At 37.3% G+C, this 17,856-nt stretch overlaps 1 protein-coding gene across 3 annotated transcripts in view; it reads left to right on the top strand.

Annotated features, from left to right (window-relative positions):
* DNAAF4 (dynein axonemal assembly factor 4) overlaps positions 1 to 17,856 on the top strand; it is an 80,801-nt gene that overhangs the window by 9,015 nt on the left and 53,930 nt on the right. For all 3 annotated transcript variants that reach the window (XM_058541634.1, XM_058541633.1, XM_058541635.1), the window contains exon 3: positions 2,105 to 2,238. In XM_058541634.1, the coding sequence (XP_058397617.1) occupies positions 2,105 to 2,238 (134 nt within the window). The remainder of the gene's footprint in view (positions 1 to 2,104; positions 2,239 to 17,856) is intronic.

Raw genomic sequence — 17,856 nt, 5'->3', positions numbered from 1 at the left:
ATTTAATCTAATATTTATGTGTCACAAACTATTATTATTCTTTTGATTTTTTCAACTATTTAAAAATGTAAAAATTATTCTTAGCTTGTGTGCTAAAGGAAAACAGGCAGCAGCTTGGGTTTGGCTGTAGTTTGCCAACTTCTGATTTAGACTAATCAAAATGGTCTTAAAACTAACTTGTAGAGCCAGCCCGGATGGCCTGGTGGTTAAAGTTTGGCGCTCTTACTGCTTTGGTGGCCTGGGTTCATTTCCCGGTGGCAGAACCACACCACCCATCTGTCGGTTGCCATGCTGTGGCAGCGGGTCACGTGAAAGAACTGGAAAGACTTACAACTAGGATATACAACCGTGCACTGGGGTTTTGGGGAGTGAAAAAAAAAAAAAAGATTTGAGATTCCTTTAGAAATCAAACTCGGTTTTACATGCAATTCAGTGAAATTATTTGTTTAACAATCTTTTTTCACGTAAAGTATTGTGGAACTCTGGTCTGTACTCCCAGCCTGTCTGCCTCCTTATTCAAAACATATTTGCTCCATTTTTTTCCTGAAGTTCCTTCTTGATACACTTTTCATTTCTTTTAGATGTGGAGCATTTCATTTGGAAAGTTGATGTTCTTGTAATTATTTTTGCCCCTGAAGCTGAAGCTGGTTCCACTCTCTGCCACCCTGTTACTGAATAGGAGAGGGTTGGGGAGAGGCTTCAGACCTAATGCCAGTCCTAATTCCCAGCCAGGATCTTGGATGAGTAAAAATTCCATACTTTTTACTTACCTCTAACTGAAACTTAACTTCTCTTCAGTTATGAATGTAGGCAACAAACAACAGTAGTATCAACAAAAATCACAAATGTGTTCATATCACAGGTGCCTCTATCTTTTATACTTGCTACTTTGAAATTATAGTAATTATTAAACTTATTGCTATAATTTAATGCATTAATAAAGAAGCATGTATTAGTATATCACAAATTAATTTTTTAATAATTTGTACTTTAACTAATTTTCTTTGTAATCCTGTGTATTTTATTTCATACATTTTAAAACATGAAGGAGTCTGTAAGGCTTTACTGTTGTGCCAAGGGGCCTGCTGCACAGGAAAGGTTAAGAACCCCTGCCTGGGGCCTGGTTTGTCCCCTACCCCTCCCTCCACTTTATTCTCCCCCACTTCACCCTCTCCCCACAAGTGTTCTCTCCCCTCCTGTTTTTTTTTTTCCCTCAAAGTCTTGATCTCTTCCCGATCCCTCTTCCCCTAAGATAATTTACCGCCTAATGGATCATAGCATGTAGTTTGTAGAATATTGAGTCACTGAATTTAAAAATAATTGTGAATGGTAGAGTTCTATATATAACATATCGTGTTACTTTATAATTTCTCCTAGGGCTGGCCCTGTACTCTTCATATGTATAAATGACCATTTATGTTTGTGAAGGTGACTCATCATATCAGATGGTGTCAACCCATCTTCTCTTCTAGTACACCCCATAGTGATGATGTATTGTGATCAGGTTTATAAGCAAATAGCCCCGGTTTTTCAGCAGAGAGGGAGAAGGATAAATGTGTTTTCTTTCCCCTGATCTTGTCCCCTCCCTTTCCTCTGTCCGCCTCACTCCACTCTCTCTCCCTCTTGTGTAACTCTCCCTCTTCTCTCCTCCTCCCCCTTCTTATTCCCCCTTGTTCCCCCTCTGTTGTTCCTCCTCTTCCTTCCCTCTCTCTCTCTCTTTTATAATTTTATTTATTTATTTATTTTTCCCCCCAAAGCCCCAGTAGATAGTTGTATGTCATAGTTGCACATCCTTCTAGTTGCTGTATGTGGGATGTGGCCTCAGCATGGCCGGAGAAGCGGTGTGTCGGTGCGTGCCCAGGATCCGAACCCGGGCCGCCAGCAGCGGAGCGCGCGCACTTAACCACTAAGCCACGGGGCCAGCCCTCTCTCTCTCTCTTTTAATGTTAGCTTCTTGGACAGTTTAATACTGAGAAATGTTTTCACTTCTCCATGTGAAGTTAGGTCCAAAAAATCTCATCCTGCATCAGTATGTCAAGCAGTTTTCCCCTAAGTAAAAAAAATTCATCATCATCCTAATTTAGTGATATTCCTTATGTTTTAGTTGACAAAGAGACGATGCAAAGAATAAGGGAGAAATCTATTTTACAAGCACAAGAAAGAGCAAAAGAAGCTACAGAAGCAAAAGCTGCAGCAAGACGGGAGGATCAAAAATATGCACTGAATGTCATGATGAAGGTAAGTTGTGGACTGATAGGAAAGTGCTCTAATTAAAGAGAGAATAGTAAACTGTCTAAGGATAATTAGTTCCAACCACTGTAGTTCCTCACCTTTTTGTTCACACTTTGGTTATAGGGCTTACTTCGTAATATAGGCTCTCTGCTACTTGCATGTGTTCCTGAAAATGTGTATGAAAGTCGAGGGTATAAAGGTTGAACAATAGATTTACTTGTTTCAAGGAGAATGTTCTATTTTCAGGGGAGTAGAAAAATTATAAGGTTCTATGGTATAAGTGTTTCACTTTTTTAATCTTAGAATAATGGACACAATTATTTAAAACAAAAAAAGCATAGATTAAACACTAAATATTGACAAATTAATATCTTTTTAACTGTTGAGGCTTTCAAATCAGAGCTTTAATCAGCAATATATATATATATATATATATATTTTTGTGTGTGTGTGAGGAAGATTAGCCCTGAGCTAGCATCCGTTGCCAATATTCTTCTTTTTCTTGAGGAAGATTGGCCCTGAGCTAACATCTGTGCCCATCTTCCTCTATTTTATATGTGGGACTCCTGTCACAGCATGGCTTGATAAGCGGTGAGTAGGTCCGCGCCTAGGATCCGAACCTGTGAACCCCGGGCTGCTGAAGTGGAGCATGCGAACTTAACCACTATGCTACTGGGCTGGCCCTAATCAGCAATATATTTTTTGAGATGTAATTCACACACCATGTAATTCACCCATTTAAAGCATACAATTCAGTGATTTTTTACGTACATTTAGAATTGTGCAGCCATCACCACAATCAATTTTAGAACATTTTCATCACTCGAAAAGAAAACCCCATACCTGTTACTCCCAACCCCTAGCCCTGGGCAACCACTAATCTACTTTCTCTCTGTTTAGATTTACCTATTCTGACTAATTTTAACAAGTAATTTCTTACCTCACATTCTCATTTTTGACATCTTGAAATAATTAAGGAACCTATAACAAGATTATTTCAAGATTGTCTCTCTGTGGACCCACAACTGTTCTTTTTTATTTGGATCACTAGTGTTGTTTTTATAATCAACAGTTCATAATTCCAAAGATTTCTGTGCTTCTTCTATCACTTCTACTTGACTTTTAAATATAGCCTATGGTTATATAGTTTATCTTTTACTTAATAATTGAACATGTGGTCAGCTGAACAGAGATTCCTGCTTTCAGTATACTTGATGAGTTCCATCTTTTATTGATTGTATTATCACTGCTGTCAGCCTTTTGATTTTATCATTTTCCTGAATTTTAAAAAATAAAAGCAAAATAATGTAAAATTTGTGGCAACCTATAAGTATTAGTAAACTAGTAAAATAGTTAAACAATGGCATATTTACTGCTGTATTGGTAAATATGACAGAACTGAACAATTGGTGGGCAGGCAGTACGACCACACTATACTTTGAAGTTATTGATCTACTGGTATATGAAAGCCTGACTTTGGTATTTGGAAAGGTGGTTTAAGGGCATTAATGTATAAAATTTGAAGCTGCAGATTACATTAAAGTGATAAAACCTATGAAAGTCTATCGCCGGTACTACAAACTATCCATTTTGTCACTTTCCCTCAGTGGTGTTGAGAGTTGGGAGTATATTTTCTTTCATCCTTGTTATAGTCATTGCCAAGTAAGTAGTAGGTGCTCAAAATATTTGAGTGAGTTAATGTGAATACATTGCTCTAGTACCCTGTAACTATAGCAAAATTGTTTTAGTGGGTAGGTGAAGCTATTTTCACTCTGTCCAGTCTTAGGTACCCCACAGAAAAGAACTTTGATGGTCCAATAAGAGCAGATGAAGAGATATGACAACAAAAGGCAACCTGTTATTAGCTTAAACCATAAATTAGCTTAAAACTTAAATTATGTCTACCAAAAAATAATAGTTTTTTAGTAGTAACCTTTTAAAAATAATTAGCAGGGCTAGTGCTAAAACTCACTGTATCACTTCACTATGCTGTATGTATTAGTCTGCTCAGGCTGCCATAAGGAAATAGCACAGACTGGACAGCTTAAACAACTGACATTTATTTTCTCACAGTGCTAGAGTCTAGAAGTCTCAGATCAAGGTCCAGCATGGTTGGTTTCTGATGAGGAGTCTATTCCTGGCTTGCAGATGGCATAGAGAGAGAGAGAGAGAGAGAGAGATGATCCCTGGTGTCTCTTCTTATTAGGACATTAATCCTGTTGTATCAGGGCCCCATCCTTCTGACCTCATTTAACCTTAATTACTTCCTCAGAGGCCCCTTTCCAAATACAGCCACACTAGGGGTTAAGGCTTCAACATATGAATTTTGGGGGGACACAGAAATCCAGTCAATAACAGTGTGTAGTAACCTATCCCAAATTTACTGGCTTAAAACCACAAACATTTATTTCTCAAGAGTCTGTGTATTGGTCAGGCAGTTCTTGTGGTCTGGGGCTGGCTTGATTGTGGCTGGATGTTCTAGGATAGCCTCACTCGTGAGTCTAGAGCCTTGCCTGGGAGATCTGGAGCCTGTCTCCTTGTGGTATTTCATCCTCTAGGAGGCTAGCTCACGCTTCTTTACTTTATAGTCTGGGTTACTGGTAGCTTCTTCAGAGTCAAGGTTCGTGGTAGTCAAGAAAGGGAAAGCCCTAATGCACAAGCACCTTTAAAGCCTCTGCTGTGTTGTATTTGCTAATGTCCCATTAGCCAACGCAAGTCATACAGCCAAGCCCGGATTCAAGGGCTGGAGAAATAGACCGCACCTTTTCTAGGTAAAAGGAATTAAGTCACATTGCAAGGGGGCATGCATACAGTTATGGGAGGAATTTGTGGCCATTTTACAATTTATTTTACTCACTTAGTTTGAATGGAAAAGGTTAGGGTTTAAACAATAAGTAAAATTTGACTCATCCAGCAGGAAAAGTTAGAAGGTAGAGCAGTGATCTGGTGTAGTTAAGGCTCTGGCTCCAGCTCTCTGCAGCGTCCTTAGCACTGCCTTTTCTTTGTGTCTGCTTCATCCTTAGGCTGAAAAGATGATCCAAGTCTGCATATCACAGGGCCCAGTAGAAGACAGGCTATCTTTTCTGTTGGCTCCCTTTTAAACCACATAAAACAATTGCTTTAGATATTGTAGAATGCTATTAAAAATGATAATCAGTTTTACACATGTTAAAATGAATCTTCAAGTCTTTGTTGCTTCAACTTTGCTTTACTGCATCAACTTCTCAGTATCTTTGCTGCTGATCTATCATTCATTCGTTTAATAGACATTTATTGAATACTGGCAAAGGTGCTGACACAGAGCTGAACAAGTCAGTCTTCACTTTCAGTCTACTCATAGTCTAGAGAGGGTGACAGACAAGAAAAAGCAAAGATTACGCCATAGAATGCATGTATGTGTAAGATGTCATGGGAAGATAGAGAACACTGGCAAAAGATTGATATCTCAGCCTGAGATTATGGTCAGGAAATATGAGGCAGTGTTGTTTGTGCTGAATACTGATGAATGAGTCACAGTTACCTGGGGAATAAATGGGAAAATGACATTACGGACAGCTTGGATAAGTGCATGGCAGAATATGGCCCAATGAGGGAACATTTGTTGGTCAGAAATAAAATCTTAATATTTTGAAAAATTTCCTGAAGGTAACAGGGAACTCTCCAGGGGTTTTCAGCAAGAATATCAAAGTAATTGGCTTTGTATTTTGGAAAGCTCATTTTGACTAATGAGTTTGAAAAGATTGCAGGGTGGAGGCAAAGCTTTTGTATTTTTAAGATGGAAGGACTTTGACCGTATTTAGATGTTGAGGAAGGAAGCCAGTAAAGAGGGAAAGGTTGATCATACAACCAAGAGAGGAGATGGATGATGGAGCAGTTTTCTTATGGTGGGATGAAGGTTGGAACAGGTGAAAAAATTAGTCTTAGGTAATAGAGGGATATTTTATCTTTTGACACTAGAGGGCAGGAATATGGAATAACTAAGGATCTGGAAAATTCTTAGGGACACAGATAGTTAAAGTAATCCTTTGTTTTCATGGTGAAGGAGGCAAGGTCATCTACCCAGAGGGAGAGGGAATGAGGTGGAGGGCTAGGGGTTTGAGGTGATTAGTGAAAGCTTGGAATACTGATGCCAGACCAATCTTCTGAACCGTGCTGTTTTCCCCTCTTTATTTTTGACTTCGATTGCTTATTTTTCCTATCTTCTTCACAGTTTTGTTTTGTAGGTTGTCTTCTATTTTGCATTTTTTGTTTGTGTTTTGTTTTGTTTTCTACTTCAGGGGACGCCTTTTTCCCCCTGATCTTTTAACCGAGATAGGTCGGATTTGAAGTGCTTTCTTCTGTCCTTTTCTTAAAGTTGAAACCCGGAAACCTTAAACTGTGAAACAACTTTGCCTGGTCACACAGATGAGTATGGATTGCTTTCTGGAGTCGTCTAGGTTGTACTATAGGGCCTAAAAAGGTCCTTATCAGCGAAATCACTTGCCCTGTTTATTAGAGGCATATATAATGTACAAAAAGACCACGAGGAATGCTTGGCCATTTTTTAATTCTATTTTTTAATAATAATTTTCATGTTCCTGGCATTTTTTCATACTCTCCCCCCTTTTTCTGCATCTTCTTCCCCTTTAATGTATGTCACACTTTCTCAGCGCCCTGTTTTCCACTTTTACATGTTTAACATTTTCTCTGTAAACCCATTCTTAGGGCTCTGTGCTTTTGGAATCTCTCGTTCTAAGTTCGTTGGCCTACTCTTTATATACGAAATCTTCATTCTCATATCTTATTTATTATTATAAACAGTTATTACCATCATAAGACACTCAATTATGCTGTTAGTATACTTGGTCTTTGTGTCACTATTCCTTTTGAATTTTATTTTTCACCTTTTTTGTCTTTAATATTTCTTATGAGAAGTTCTGCAGACCAGATACACTTTTTTGTTTGCTTGTTATTTGTTTTTTTCTTTCTCGTTCAGACTGCTGCCATGATGGCTTTTATTTTGCATATTTTATTTTAAGCTATTTTTTCAAGTTTTATTGAGGTATAATTGACAAATAGAAGTAATATACTTAAAGTGTACAACATGAAGATTTGATATACATATACATTGTGAAAGGGATCCCACAGTCAAGTTAATTAACGTATCTATCACTACATATAGTTAGTTACCCTTTTTTTTTTTTTTTGGTGAGAACACTTAAGATCTACTCTCTTAATAAATTTCCATTATGCAGTACAGTTTTTTCAACTATAGTCACCATGCTATACACTAGTTCCTCAACACTTATCTTCTAGCTGAAAGTTTGTATCCTTTTACCAACCTTTACCCGTTTCCCCCACCCCCTAGTCCCTGGCAGCCACCATTCTACTCTCTGTTTCTATGAATTCAACTCTTTTTTTAAAAATTCCACATATAAATGATGCCACGCAGTGTTTGTCTTTGTCTAGCTTATGTCATTTAGCATACTGCCCTCTAGGTTCATCGATATTATTGCAATTGGCAGGATTTCCTTCTTTTTTAAGGCTGAATAATATTCCTGTGTGTGTGTGTGTGTGTGTGCGCGCGTGTGTGCGCGCGCGCCATATTTTATCAATTCATCCATTGATGGACACTTAGATTGTTTCCATATCTTGGCTATCATGAATAATGCCACAATGAACATGAGAGCACAGATATCTCTTTGAGTTAGTGATTTTGTTTCCTTTGAATATATAACCAGAAGTGGGATTGCTGGGTCATATGGTAATTCTATTTTAAATTTCTTGAAGAACCTCTATACTATTTCCTATAGTGGCTGTGCCAATTTACATTCCTACCAACAGTATACAAAGGGTCCTTTTTTCTCCACATTCTTGCCAGCATTTGTTATCTCTTGTCTTTTTGATAATAGCCATCCTAACAGGTGTGAGAGAATATCTCATTGTGGTTTTTCTTTGCATTTTCCTGATGATTAGTGATGGTGAGCACCTTTTCGTGTATGTGTTGGCCATTTGTATGTCTTCTTTGGAAAAATGTCTAGTCAGATCCTTGCCCATTTTTTAATTGTTATTAATTTTTTTGCTATTGACTTGTATGAGTTCCTTGTATGTTAGATAGTAACCCCTATTGGATATGTGGTTTGCACATATTTTCTCCCTTCCTATAGGTTGCTTTTTCATTTTGTTGATGATTTCCATTGCTGTGCAGCTTTTAATATGTAGTCCCACTTGTTTATTTTTGCTTTTGTTGCCTGATTCAAAAAATCATTGCCAAACCAATGTCAAACAGCTTATCCCCTGTGTTTTCTTCTAGGAGTTTTAGTTTCAGATCTTTTATGTTCAAATGCTTAATCCATTTTAAATTGATTTTTGTGTATGATATAAGGTAGGGGTCCAATTTCATTCTTTTGCGTGTGACTGTCCAGTTTTCCCAACACCATTTATTAAAGAGACTATCCTTTCCCCACTGTATATTCTTAGCACCTGTTGTTGAAAATAGACTGTATATGCGTGGGTTTATTCCTGCACTCTCTGTTCTGTTCTATTGATCTCTGTGTCTGTTTTTATAGCAATACCATACTGTTTTGACAACTATAGCTTTGTAATATAGTTTGAAATCAGTAAGTGTGATACCTCCAGCTTTGCTCTTGCTTAAGATTGCTTTAGCTATTCAGAGTCTTTTTTGGTTCCATACAAATTTTAGGATTGTTTGTTCTATTTCTGTGGAAATGCCACTGAAATTTTTATAGGGATAGCATTGAATCTGCATATTGCTTTGGATACTATAGACATTTTAACATTAATATTTAATGTTATAAAATTAACATTTAATATTAATTCTTCTGATCCATGAACATGGAATATCTTTCCATTTATTTGTGTCTTCATCAATTTCTGTCATTACTGTTTTATAGTTTTCAGTATATAGATCTTTTACCTCCTTGGTTAAACTTATTTCTAAGTATTTTATTCTTTTTGATGCTATTGTAATTTCTTTTTCTGATAGTTCATTGTTAGTGTAGAAACATAACTGATTTTTGTGTATTGTATTTTAAATTGATTTTGTATCCTGCAACTTTACTGAATTCATTTATTAGTTCTAATAGTTTTTTGGTGGACTCTTTAGGGTTTTCTATGTATACTATGTCATCTGCAAACAGAGACAATTTTATATCTTCCTTTCTGATTTGGATGCCTTTTATTTCTTTTTCTTGCCTAATTGCTCTGACTAGGACTTCTAGTACTATGTGGAATAGAAGTGGCAAGAGTGGGCATCCTTGGTCTTTTTCTGATCTTAAAGGAAAAGCCTTCAGCTTTTCACCATTGAGTATGATGTTAGCTGTGGGCTTGTCATATATGGCCTTCATTATGTTGTGGTAGGTGCTGTCTATACCTAATTTTTTGAGAGTTTTTATCATGAAAGGATGTTAAATTCTGTCAAATGCTTTTTCTGCATCTATTGAGATGATCATATCATTATTATTCTTCATTTTGTTAATGTGGTGTATGATGTTGATTGATTTGTGTATATTGAACCATCTAGCATCCCAGGAATAAATCACACTTGATTATGGTGTATGACCCTTTTAATGTACCGTTGAATTTGGTTTGCAAATATTTTTTTGAGAATTTTTGCGTCTATATTCATCAGGGATATTGGCCTGTAGTATTCCTTTCTTGTAGTGTCCTTATCTGCCTTTGGTACCAGCGTAGTGCTGGCCTCATAAGATGAGTTTGGGAATATTCCCTCCTCTTCAATTTTTTGAAAGAGTTTAAGAACAGGTGGTATTAATTCTTCTATAAATGTTTGCCAGAATTCACCAGTAAAACCATCTGGTCCTGGACTTTTCTTTGTTGGGAGGTTTTTGATTACTAATTCAATCTCCTTACTTGTAATTGGTTGGTTTAGATTTTCTGTTTCTTGATGATTCAGTCTTGGTAGGTTGTATATTTATAGGAATTTATCCATTTCTTCTAGGTTGTCCAATTTGTTGGCATGTAATTGTTCATAGTAGTTTCTTATGATACTTAGTATTTCGGTATTATCAGTAGTAATGTCTCCTCTTTCATCCCATAAGTTTTGGTATGTTGTGTTTCCATTTTCATTTGTCTCAAGATATTTTTAAAATTATTTTATCTTATTTTTTTTTGTTGAGGTCACATTGGTTTATAACATTATATAAATTTCAGGTGTACATCCTTTTATTTTGACTGTTCACCACCAAAAGTCTAGTTGCTGTTTATCACCATACACGTGTGCCCTTTTACCTCTTTTGCCCTCCCCCCACCTCCTTCCCCTCTGGTAACCACCAGCCTGTTCTCCATATCTGTGTGTTTGTTTGTTTATCTTTTTCGTATGAGTGAAGTCATACAGTAATTATCTTTCTCCATCTGACTTATTTCACTTAGCGTAATACCCTCGAGGTCCACTCATGTTGTTGCAAATGGCAAGATTTCATCCTTTTTTATGGCTGAGTAGTATTATATTGTGTATATATATATACCATATCTTCTTTATTCATTCATCTGTTGATGGGCACTTAGGTTGCTTCCAAGTCTTGGCTGTTGTGAATAATGCTGCAGTGAACATAGGAGTGCATATGTCTTTCGAATTAGTATTTTTGTGTTATTCGAATGAATACCTAGAAGTGGAATAATTGGATCATATGGTATTTCTATTTTTGATTTTTTGAGGACTCTCCATACTGTTTTACATAGTGGCTGCACCAGTTTACATTCCCATTAGCAGTGTATAAGCGTTCTTTTTCTCCACATCCTCTCCAACACTTGTTATTTCTTGTCTTTTTAATAATAGCCATTCTGACAGGCTTGAGATGATATCTCATTGTAGTTTTGATTGCATTTCCCTAATAATTATTGATGTTGAACATCTTTTCATGTGTCTATTGGCCATCTGTATATCTTCTTTGGAAAAATCTGTTCATATCCTCTGCCCATTTTTTGATCAGGTTGTTTGTTTTTTTGTTGTTGTGTTGTACAAGTTCTTTATATATTTTGAATATTAACCCCTTATTGGAGATATGATTTGCAAATATCTTCTCCTAATTGGTAGGTTGTCTTTTCATTTTGTTGATGGTTTCCTTTGCCATGCAGAAGATTTTTAGTTTGATGTAGTCCCATTTGGTTGTTTTTACTTTTGTTTCCCTTGCCTGAGGAGACATGGTATTCAAAAAGATACGGCTAAGACCAATGTCAAAGAGCATACTGCCTTTGTTTTCTTGTAGAGTTTTATGGTTTCAGGTCTTACATTCAAGTCTTTGATCTATTTTGAATCAATTTTTGTATATAGTGTAAGATAATGGTCTACTTTCATTCTTTTGCATGTGGCTGTCTAGTTTTCTCGTCATCATTTATTGAAGAGACTTTCCTTTCTTCATTCTATTTTCTTGGCTCCTTTGTTGAAACTAAGCTGTCCATAGAGGTGTGGTTTTATTTCTGGGCTCTCAATTCTGCTCTGTTGATCTGTGTGACTGTTTTTCTGCCAGTACCATGCTGTTTTGATTACCGTAGCTTTGTAGTATATTTTGAATTCAGGGAATGTGATACTTCCAGCTTTGTTCATTTTCCTCAGGATTGCTTTGGCTATTTCAGGTCTTTTGTTGTTCCATATAAATTTTAGGATTCTTTGTTCTATTTCCATGAAAAATATCAATAGGATTCTGATTGGGATTGCAGTGAATCTGTAGATTGCTTTAGGTATTGTGGACATTTTAACTATATTAATTCTCCCAATCCATGAACATGAATTATCTTTCCATTTCTATCTTTCCATTTCTTTATGTCTTCTTCAGTTTCTTTCAACAATGTCTTATAGTTTTCAATGTATAGGTCTTTCACCTCCTTGGTTAAATTTATTCTTAGATGTTTTATTCTTTTTGTTGCAATTGTAAATGGGATTGTATTCTTGATTTCTCTTTTTCCGGCTTTGTTGTTACTGTATAGAAACGCAGCTGATTTTTGTGTGTTGATTTTGTACCTTGCATCTTTACTGTATTTGTTACTTCTAAATGTTTTTTGGTGGATTCTTTATGGTTTTCTATATTAGCATCATGTCCTCCACGAATAGTGACAGTTTTACTTCTTCCTTTCTGATTTGGATGCTTTTTATTTCTTTTTCTTGCCTAATTGCTCTGGTTAGGACTTCCAGTACTGTGTTGAATAAGAGGGGTGAGAGTGGGCATCCTTGTCTTGTTCCTTTTCTTAGAGGAATAGCTTTCAGTTTCTCACTGTTGAGTATGATGTTGACTTTGGTTTGCCTAACGTGGTCTTTATTATGTTGAGGTACTTTCTTTCTATACCCATTTTATTTAGAGTTTTTATCATAAATGGAGGTTGAATCTTGCCAAATCACTGAGATGATCCTGTGATTTTTATTCTTCATTTTGTTAATGTGGTGTATCATGTTTATTGATTTGTAGATGTAGAACCATCCTGCACCTGTGGAATAAATCTCACTTGATTGTGGTGTATGATCCTCTTAATGTATTGTTGTATTTGGTTTGCTAATATTTTCTTGAGGATTTTTGCATCTACATTCATCAGCAATATTGGCCTGTAATTTCCCTTTTTTGTGTTGTTCTTGTCTGGTTTTGGTATCAGGGTAATTTTGGCCTCGTAAAATGAGTTAGGAAGCATCCCATCCTCTTCACTTTTTTGGAAGAGTTTGAGGATAGCTATTAAATATTTTTTGATGTTTGGTAGAAATCACCAGAGAAGCCGTCTGGTCCTGGGCTTTTGTATTTTGCGGAGGTTTTTGATTACTGTTTCAATCTTTTTACTTGTGATTGGTCTGTTCAGATTTTCTGTTTCTTCTTGATTCAGTTTTGGGAGGTTGTATGATTCTAAGAATTTATCCATTTCTTCTAGGTTATCCAGTTTGTTGGTGTATATCTTTTCATAGTATTCTCTTATAATCCTTTGTATTTCTGTGGTGTCCATTGTAATTTCTTCTCATCATTTCTGATTTTATTTATTTGAGCCTTCTCTCTTTTTTTCTTGGTTAGTCTAGCTAAAGTTTTGTCAATTTTATCTTTTCAAAGAACCAGCTGTTAGTTTCATTGGTCTTCTCTATGGTCTTTTTAGTCTCTATTTCTTTATTTCTGCTCTTATTTTTATTATTTCCTTGCTTCTGCTGATTTTGGACTTCATTTGTTTTTCTTTTACTAGTTTTTAGGTGTACTGTAAGATTGTTTATTTGAGATTTTTTTCTTTCTTGAGGTAGGCCTGTATTGCCGTAAAGTGCCCTCTTAGTACCGCTTTTGCTGCATCCCATAGGTTTTGGTATGTTGTGTTTTCATTTTCATTTGTCTCCAAGTATTTTTTGATTTCTTCATTGACCCAATAGTTGTTCAGTAGCAAGTTTTTTAGTTTCCACATATTTCTGACTTTTCCAGCTTTCTTCTTGTACTTGATTTCTAGTTTCATAGCATTGTGGTTGGAAAAGATACTTGATATGATTTCAGTCGTTTAAAATGTATTGAGACTTGTTTTGTTTTCCAACATATGGTATATCTTTGGGAGTGTTCTATGTGCACTTGAGAAGAATGTGTATTCTGCTGTTTTTGGATGGAATGTTCTATATCTATTAAGTCCATCTGGTCTGATGTTTCATTTAAGGTCAATTTTTCCCTGTTGACTCTCTGTCGACTTTCTGTCTGGATGCTCTATCCAGTGATATTAGTGGGGTAGTAAAGTCCTGTATTATTATTGTGTTGCTGTCAATTTTTCTCTTTACATCTCTTAATAGTTGCTTTATATACTTTCGTTTTCTTATGTTAGGTGCATATATATTAATAAATGTTATGTTTTCTTGGTGTATTGTCTTCTTTATCATTATGTAATGTCCATCTTTGTCTTTTGTCTTCTTTTTTGGCTTGAAGTCTATTTTGTCTCATATAAGTAGGGCTACACCTGCTTTCTCTTGGTTGCTATTTGCTTAGAGTATCACCTTCCATCCCTTGTCCCTTCGTTCTGAGCCTATGTTTGTTTTTAGAGCTGCCTTGGGTCCTGGAATCAGCATATTGTTGGGTCTTGTTTTTTAATCCATCCAGCCACACTGTGTCTTTTGATTGGTGAATTCAGTCCTTTCACATTTAGGGTGATTATTGATATATGAGGGCTTAATACTGCCATTTTATCTTTTTTTTCTGGTTTTCCCATATTTCTATTGTTTCCTTGTGTTTCTGTCTGCTATTTCAGTTTGGTTTTCTGTGATGTGTTTCTCAGATTCCTCTTTTTTTATGTGTTGTGACTCTGCTCTGATTTTTTGTTTTGTGGTTACCATGAGGTTTGTATACAAGATCTCAAAGAAGAGATTGTCCTTTTTTGGCCGATAGCATCTTATCTCCATGTGCCTGTGCAGGTTCTTTCCTTTTCCTCTTCTCCTTCTATGTTTTTGTTCTCACAAATTATCCCTTTTTGTGTTTTGAGTTTGCTACCAAATTAAAGTGGTTATAGTTATTTTTAATGCTTTCTTTCCCTTTTGCCTTTATGTTATAATTTTTTACTACTGATGTAGAGTTGCAATTTTCTGATTCTGTCTGTTTATCACTTTTCTCAAAGCTTTATTTACCTTTGCCTTTTTGTTTCCGGTAGGAGGGCTTCTTTCAACATTTCTTCTAAGGAAGATCTAGTGGCAGTGAACTCCCTCAGCTTTTGTTTGTCTGGAAAAGCCTTTATTTCTTCATATTTGAAGGATCACTTTCCTGGATAGAGTATTCTTGGCTGACAGTTTTTATCTTTCAATATGTTGAATATATCCTTCCACTCTCTCCTGGCCTGTAGAGTTTCTGCTGAGGAATCTGCTGATAGCCTAGTGGGGGTTCCTTTGTAAGTTATTATTTTCTTCTCTCTGGTTGCCCTTAATATTCTTTCTTTGTCATTGACTTTTGGCAGTTTTAATATAATGTGCCTTGGAAAAGGTCTTTTTGGATTGACATAATTAGGTGTTCTGTTAGCTTCGTGCACTTGTATATCCAGTTCTTTCTCCAGGTTTGGGAAGTTCTCAGCTATGATTTCTTTAAAGGAGCTCTCTGTTGCTTTCTCCCTCTCTTCTCCTTCTGGGATACTCATTATCCTTATGTTGCTTTTTCTAATTGAATGGGATATTTCTTGTAAAATTTCCCCATTTTTAAAAAATCTTAGTTCTCTCTCCTCTTCCACCTGAATCATTTCTAGATTTCTATCTTCAGACTTGCTAATTCTCTTTTCCATATGGTCTGCTGTATTTCCAATGCTTTCTGGTTTATTCTTAGTCTCATTTATTGTGTTCTTCAGCTCTAGAATTTCTGTTTGGTTCTTTTTTAGAGTTCCAATCTCTTTGGTGAAGTACTCCTTCTGTTCATTAATTTTATTCATTGAACTGTCTTTCTAGGTTTTCTTGTAACTCGTTGAGTTTCTTCATGACAGCTGTTTTAAAGTCTCTGTCAGTTAGGTTGCAATCTTCTGTGACTTCAAGTTTGATTTCCTGAGAGTTGTCATTTTCTTTTTGTGATATTGTGTTACTGTAGTTTTTCATGGTACATGATGAGTTGTTTCTCTGCCAGTGCGTTTGTGGTAGCAAGCACCTTTCTTATTTGGGTAAGACTTTGTTTACTTTGATTCTGAGCTGCTTCTCATTGTATTTAAGAGCTGGCACTTTCTACCCTCCATTGCTTGTACCAGAGGTGGCATCAGTGCCCTCGTTGTGCTACTTGTGCCTGTTAGGTTTCTAGGTCCTTGCTGCTTATGATGTCACTGCAGTCATGGATGTCACCACTGGGATTACTGGGCTGGCGAGCACTTCTGCTGCTTTCAGGGATGCCTGGGTCATGGGTTCCCCCACTGTGGTGGGGGGTAGGGGGTGAGTGGGGCAGGAGCCAGGGTCACGGGCTTCTTTGCCACATCTAGGTTTGTTGGGTCTGCAGGAGCTGCTGCTATAGGTGGGAGTGCTGAAGTTGTGGGCACCTCTGCAGCTGGGGGGACTGGGATCGTGGACTCCGCTGTTACCTTGCTCTCCGCAGGCTCTCCTTGAGCTCTCCACAGGCTCAAGTGCTGCTGCTGTGTGCACTGCCTATGCTGCTGCTCCTGGGTTATCGGGAGGTGCTAGTAGGACCACTCCTGGGAGCCCTGGGTTCACAGGTGTCATTGCCGCTGCCAGCTGAGCCGGGATCATAGGTAACACCACCATTGCCATGGGGGAGATATACCTGGGTCAGAAACACCGCCAGGGTTCCTGAAGCTTCTGTTCTCTGGCTCCTCTGCAGTTCCTAGACTGCCGGGGTCCCTGGGTCTTGTATACAGCCCCCACTGCTCGCAGGGCTGGTGTCAGGGATGCCTCCCCCAGAGCCTGGGTCTTGTGCACCAGTGTGGTCCTGAAGCTTCAGGTTGCAGGTGCCACCCACCATCGCTGGGGGCGGGGGGGGGGAACTGAGTCATGAGTGCGGCTGTAGTTCTTGCAGCCTCTGGTCTTGGGCGCCGGTGCAATTCCTGGAACCTCAGGTCATGGCACCACCACCAGGGGAGGGGGAGGGAGCTGGGTCACAGGTATCATTGCTGTTCCTGGAGCCTCTGCTTGCAGGCCTGCAGTAGTTCCTGGCACCTCCAGGACTGTAGGCTGCCTGAATTCCTGAGGCCTCTGTTCATGGGCATAAGCTCAGTTCCTGGGGCCTTTGGTCGCACGCACAGCTGCAGTTGTTAGAACCTCTGGTTCAGGAGCTGCTGCTGCTGCTTCTCTGATTCCACCACCTCCAGGAGTTCTAGGCCACCTACCTTCAGACGTATAGATGTATGTATCTCTCAGACATTCGGGTGTGCAGTGCAGAGAGTCTTTTCTTGGCCTATGGCTGTCCTACTGGTTGTAACTTAGAGGGGAGAGACAAAGGAAACAACTCACGCTACCGTGATACTGATGTCATACTGTCTCAAGATATTTTTTGATTTCTCTTTTCATTTCTTCTCTCACCCATTGGTTGTTCAGGAGCATGTTATTTAATCTCCAAATATTTGTGAATTTTTCAGTTTTCCTCATTATTAGTTTCTAGTTTCGTACCATTGTGGTCAGAAAAGATGCTTGATATGATTTCGGTATTTTTAAATTTTTTAAGACTTGTTTTGTGGCCTAACATATGATCTATCTTGGAATAAATACTCTGTGGACCAGCTTGTTCAGTTTCTTTGTCACTTTGTTTTTTAATTACCTAGCCGTTAAGTATTAGGATGCTGGTTATTTTATTATATGTTTTCCTTATAAGTTTTTATGTTTATATACCTTAAAAGATATTTTCTTATCTAAAGATAATATCCTATACACATAGAAAATGTATTGACATATGAAAGGGCACAGACTTTGGAATAAGTGAACTCTATCATTTTGTGATCCAAAACAATTATTTAAACTTCTCTGACCCTCTTTTTATCTCATCTATAAAAATAGAAGTAAAAATACCAAATTTACAGAAGTATGAGATTTGTGTTTATTTATGTCCAGCTTTATTCCAGGAAGAAAATGAAAGAAAGAAAAGAAAATTGAAGTAGAGTTGTAAAGCTCACATGAAATAGTATATGCAGGAATTTCTAGAATACTACCTGACTTACAGAGGACTTGACATATTTGTAATTTGTTTAAGTGATTTTTGGCTGTTGTAT

This window comes from Diceros bicornis, chromosome 5 (genome assembly GCF_020826845.1).
Source record: "Diceros bicornis minor isolate mBicDic1 chromosome 5, mDicBic1.mat.cur, whole genome shotgun sequence".
Classification (NCBI taxonomy): Eukaryota; Metazoa; Chordata; class Mammalia; order Perissodactyla; family Rhinocerotidae; genus Diceros; species Diceros bicornis.
The sequence above is the reverse complement of the archived record's forward strand: the minus strand, read 5'-3'. Positions and strand labels throughout refer to the sequence as shown.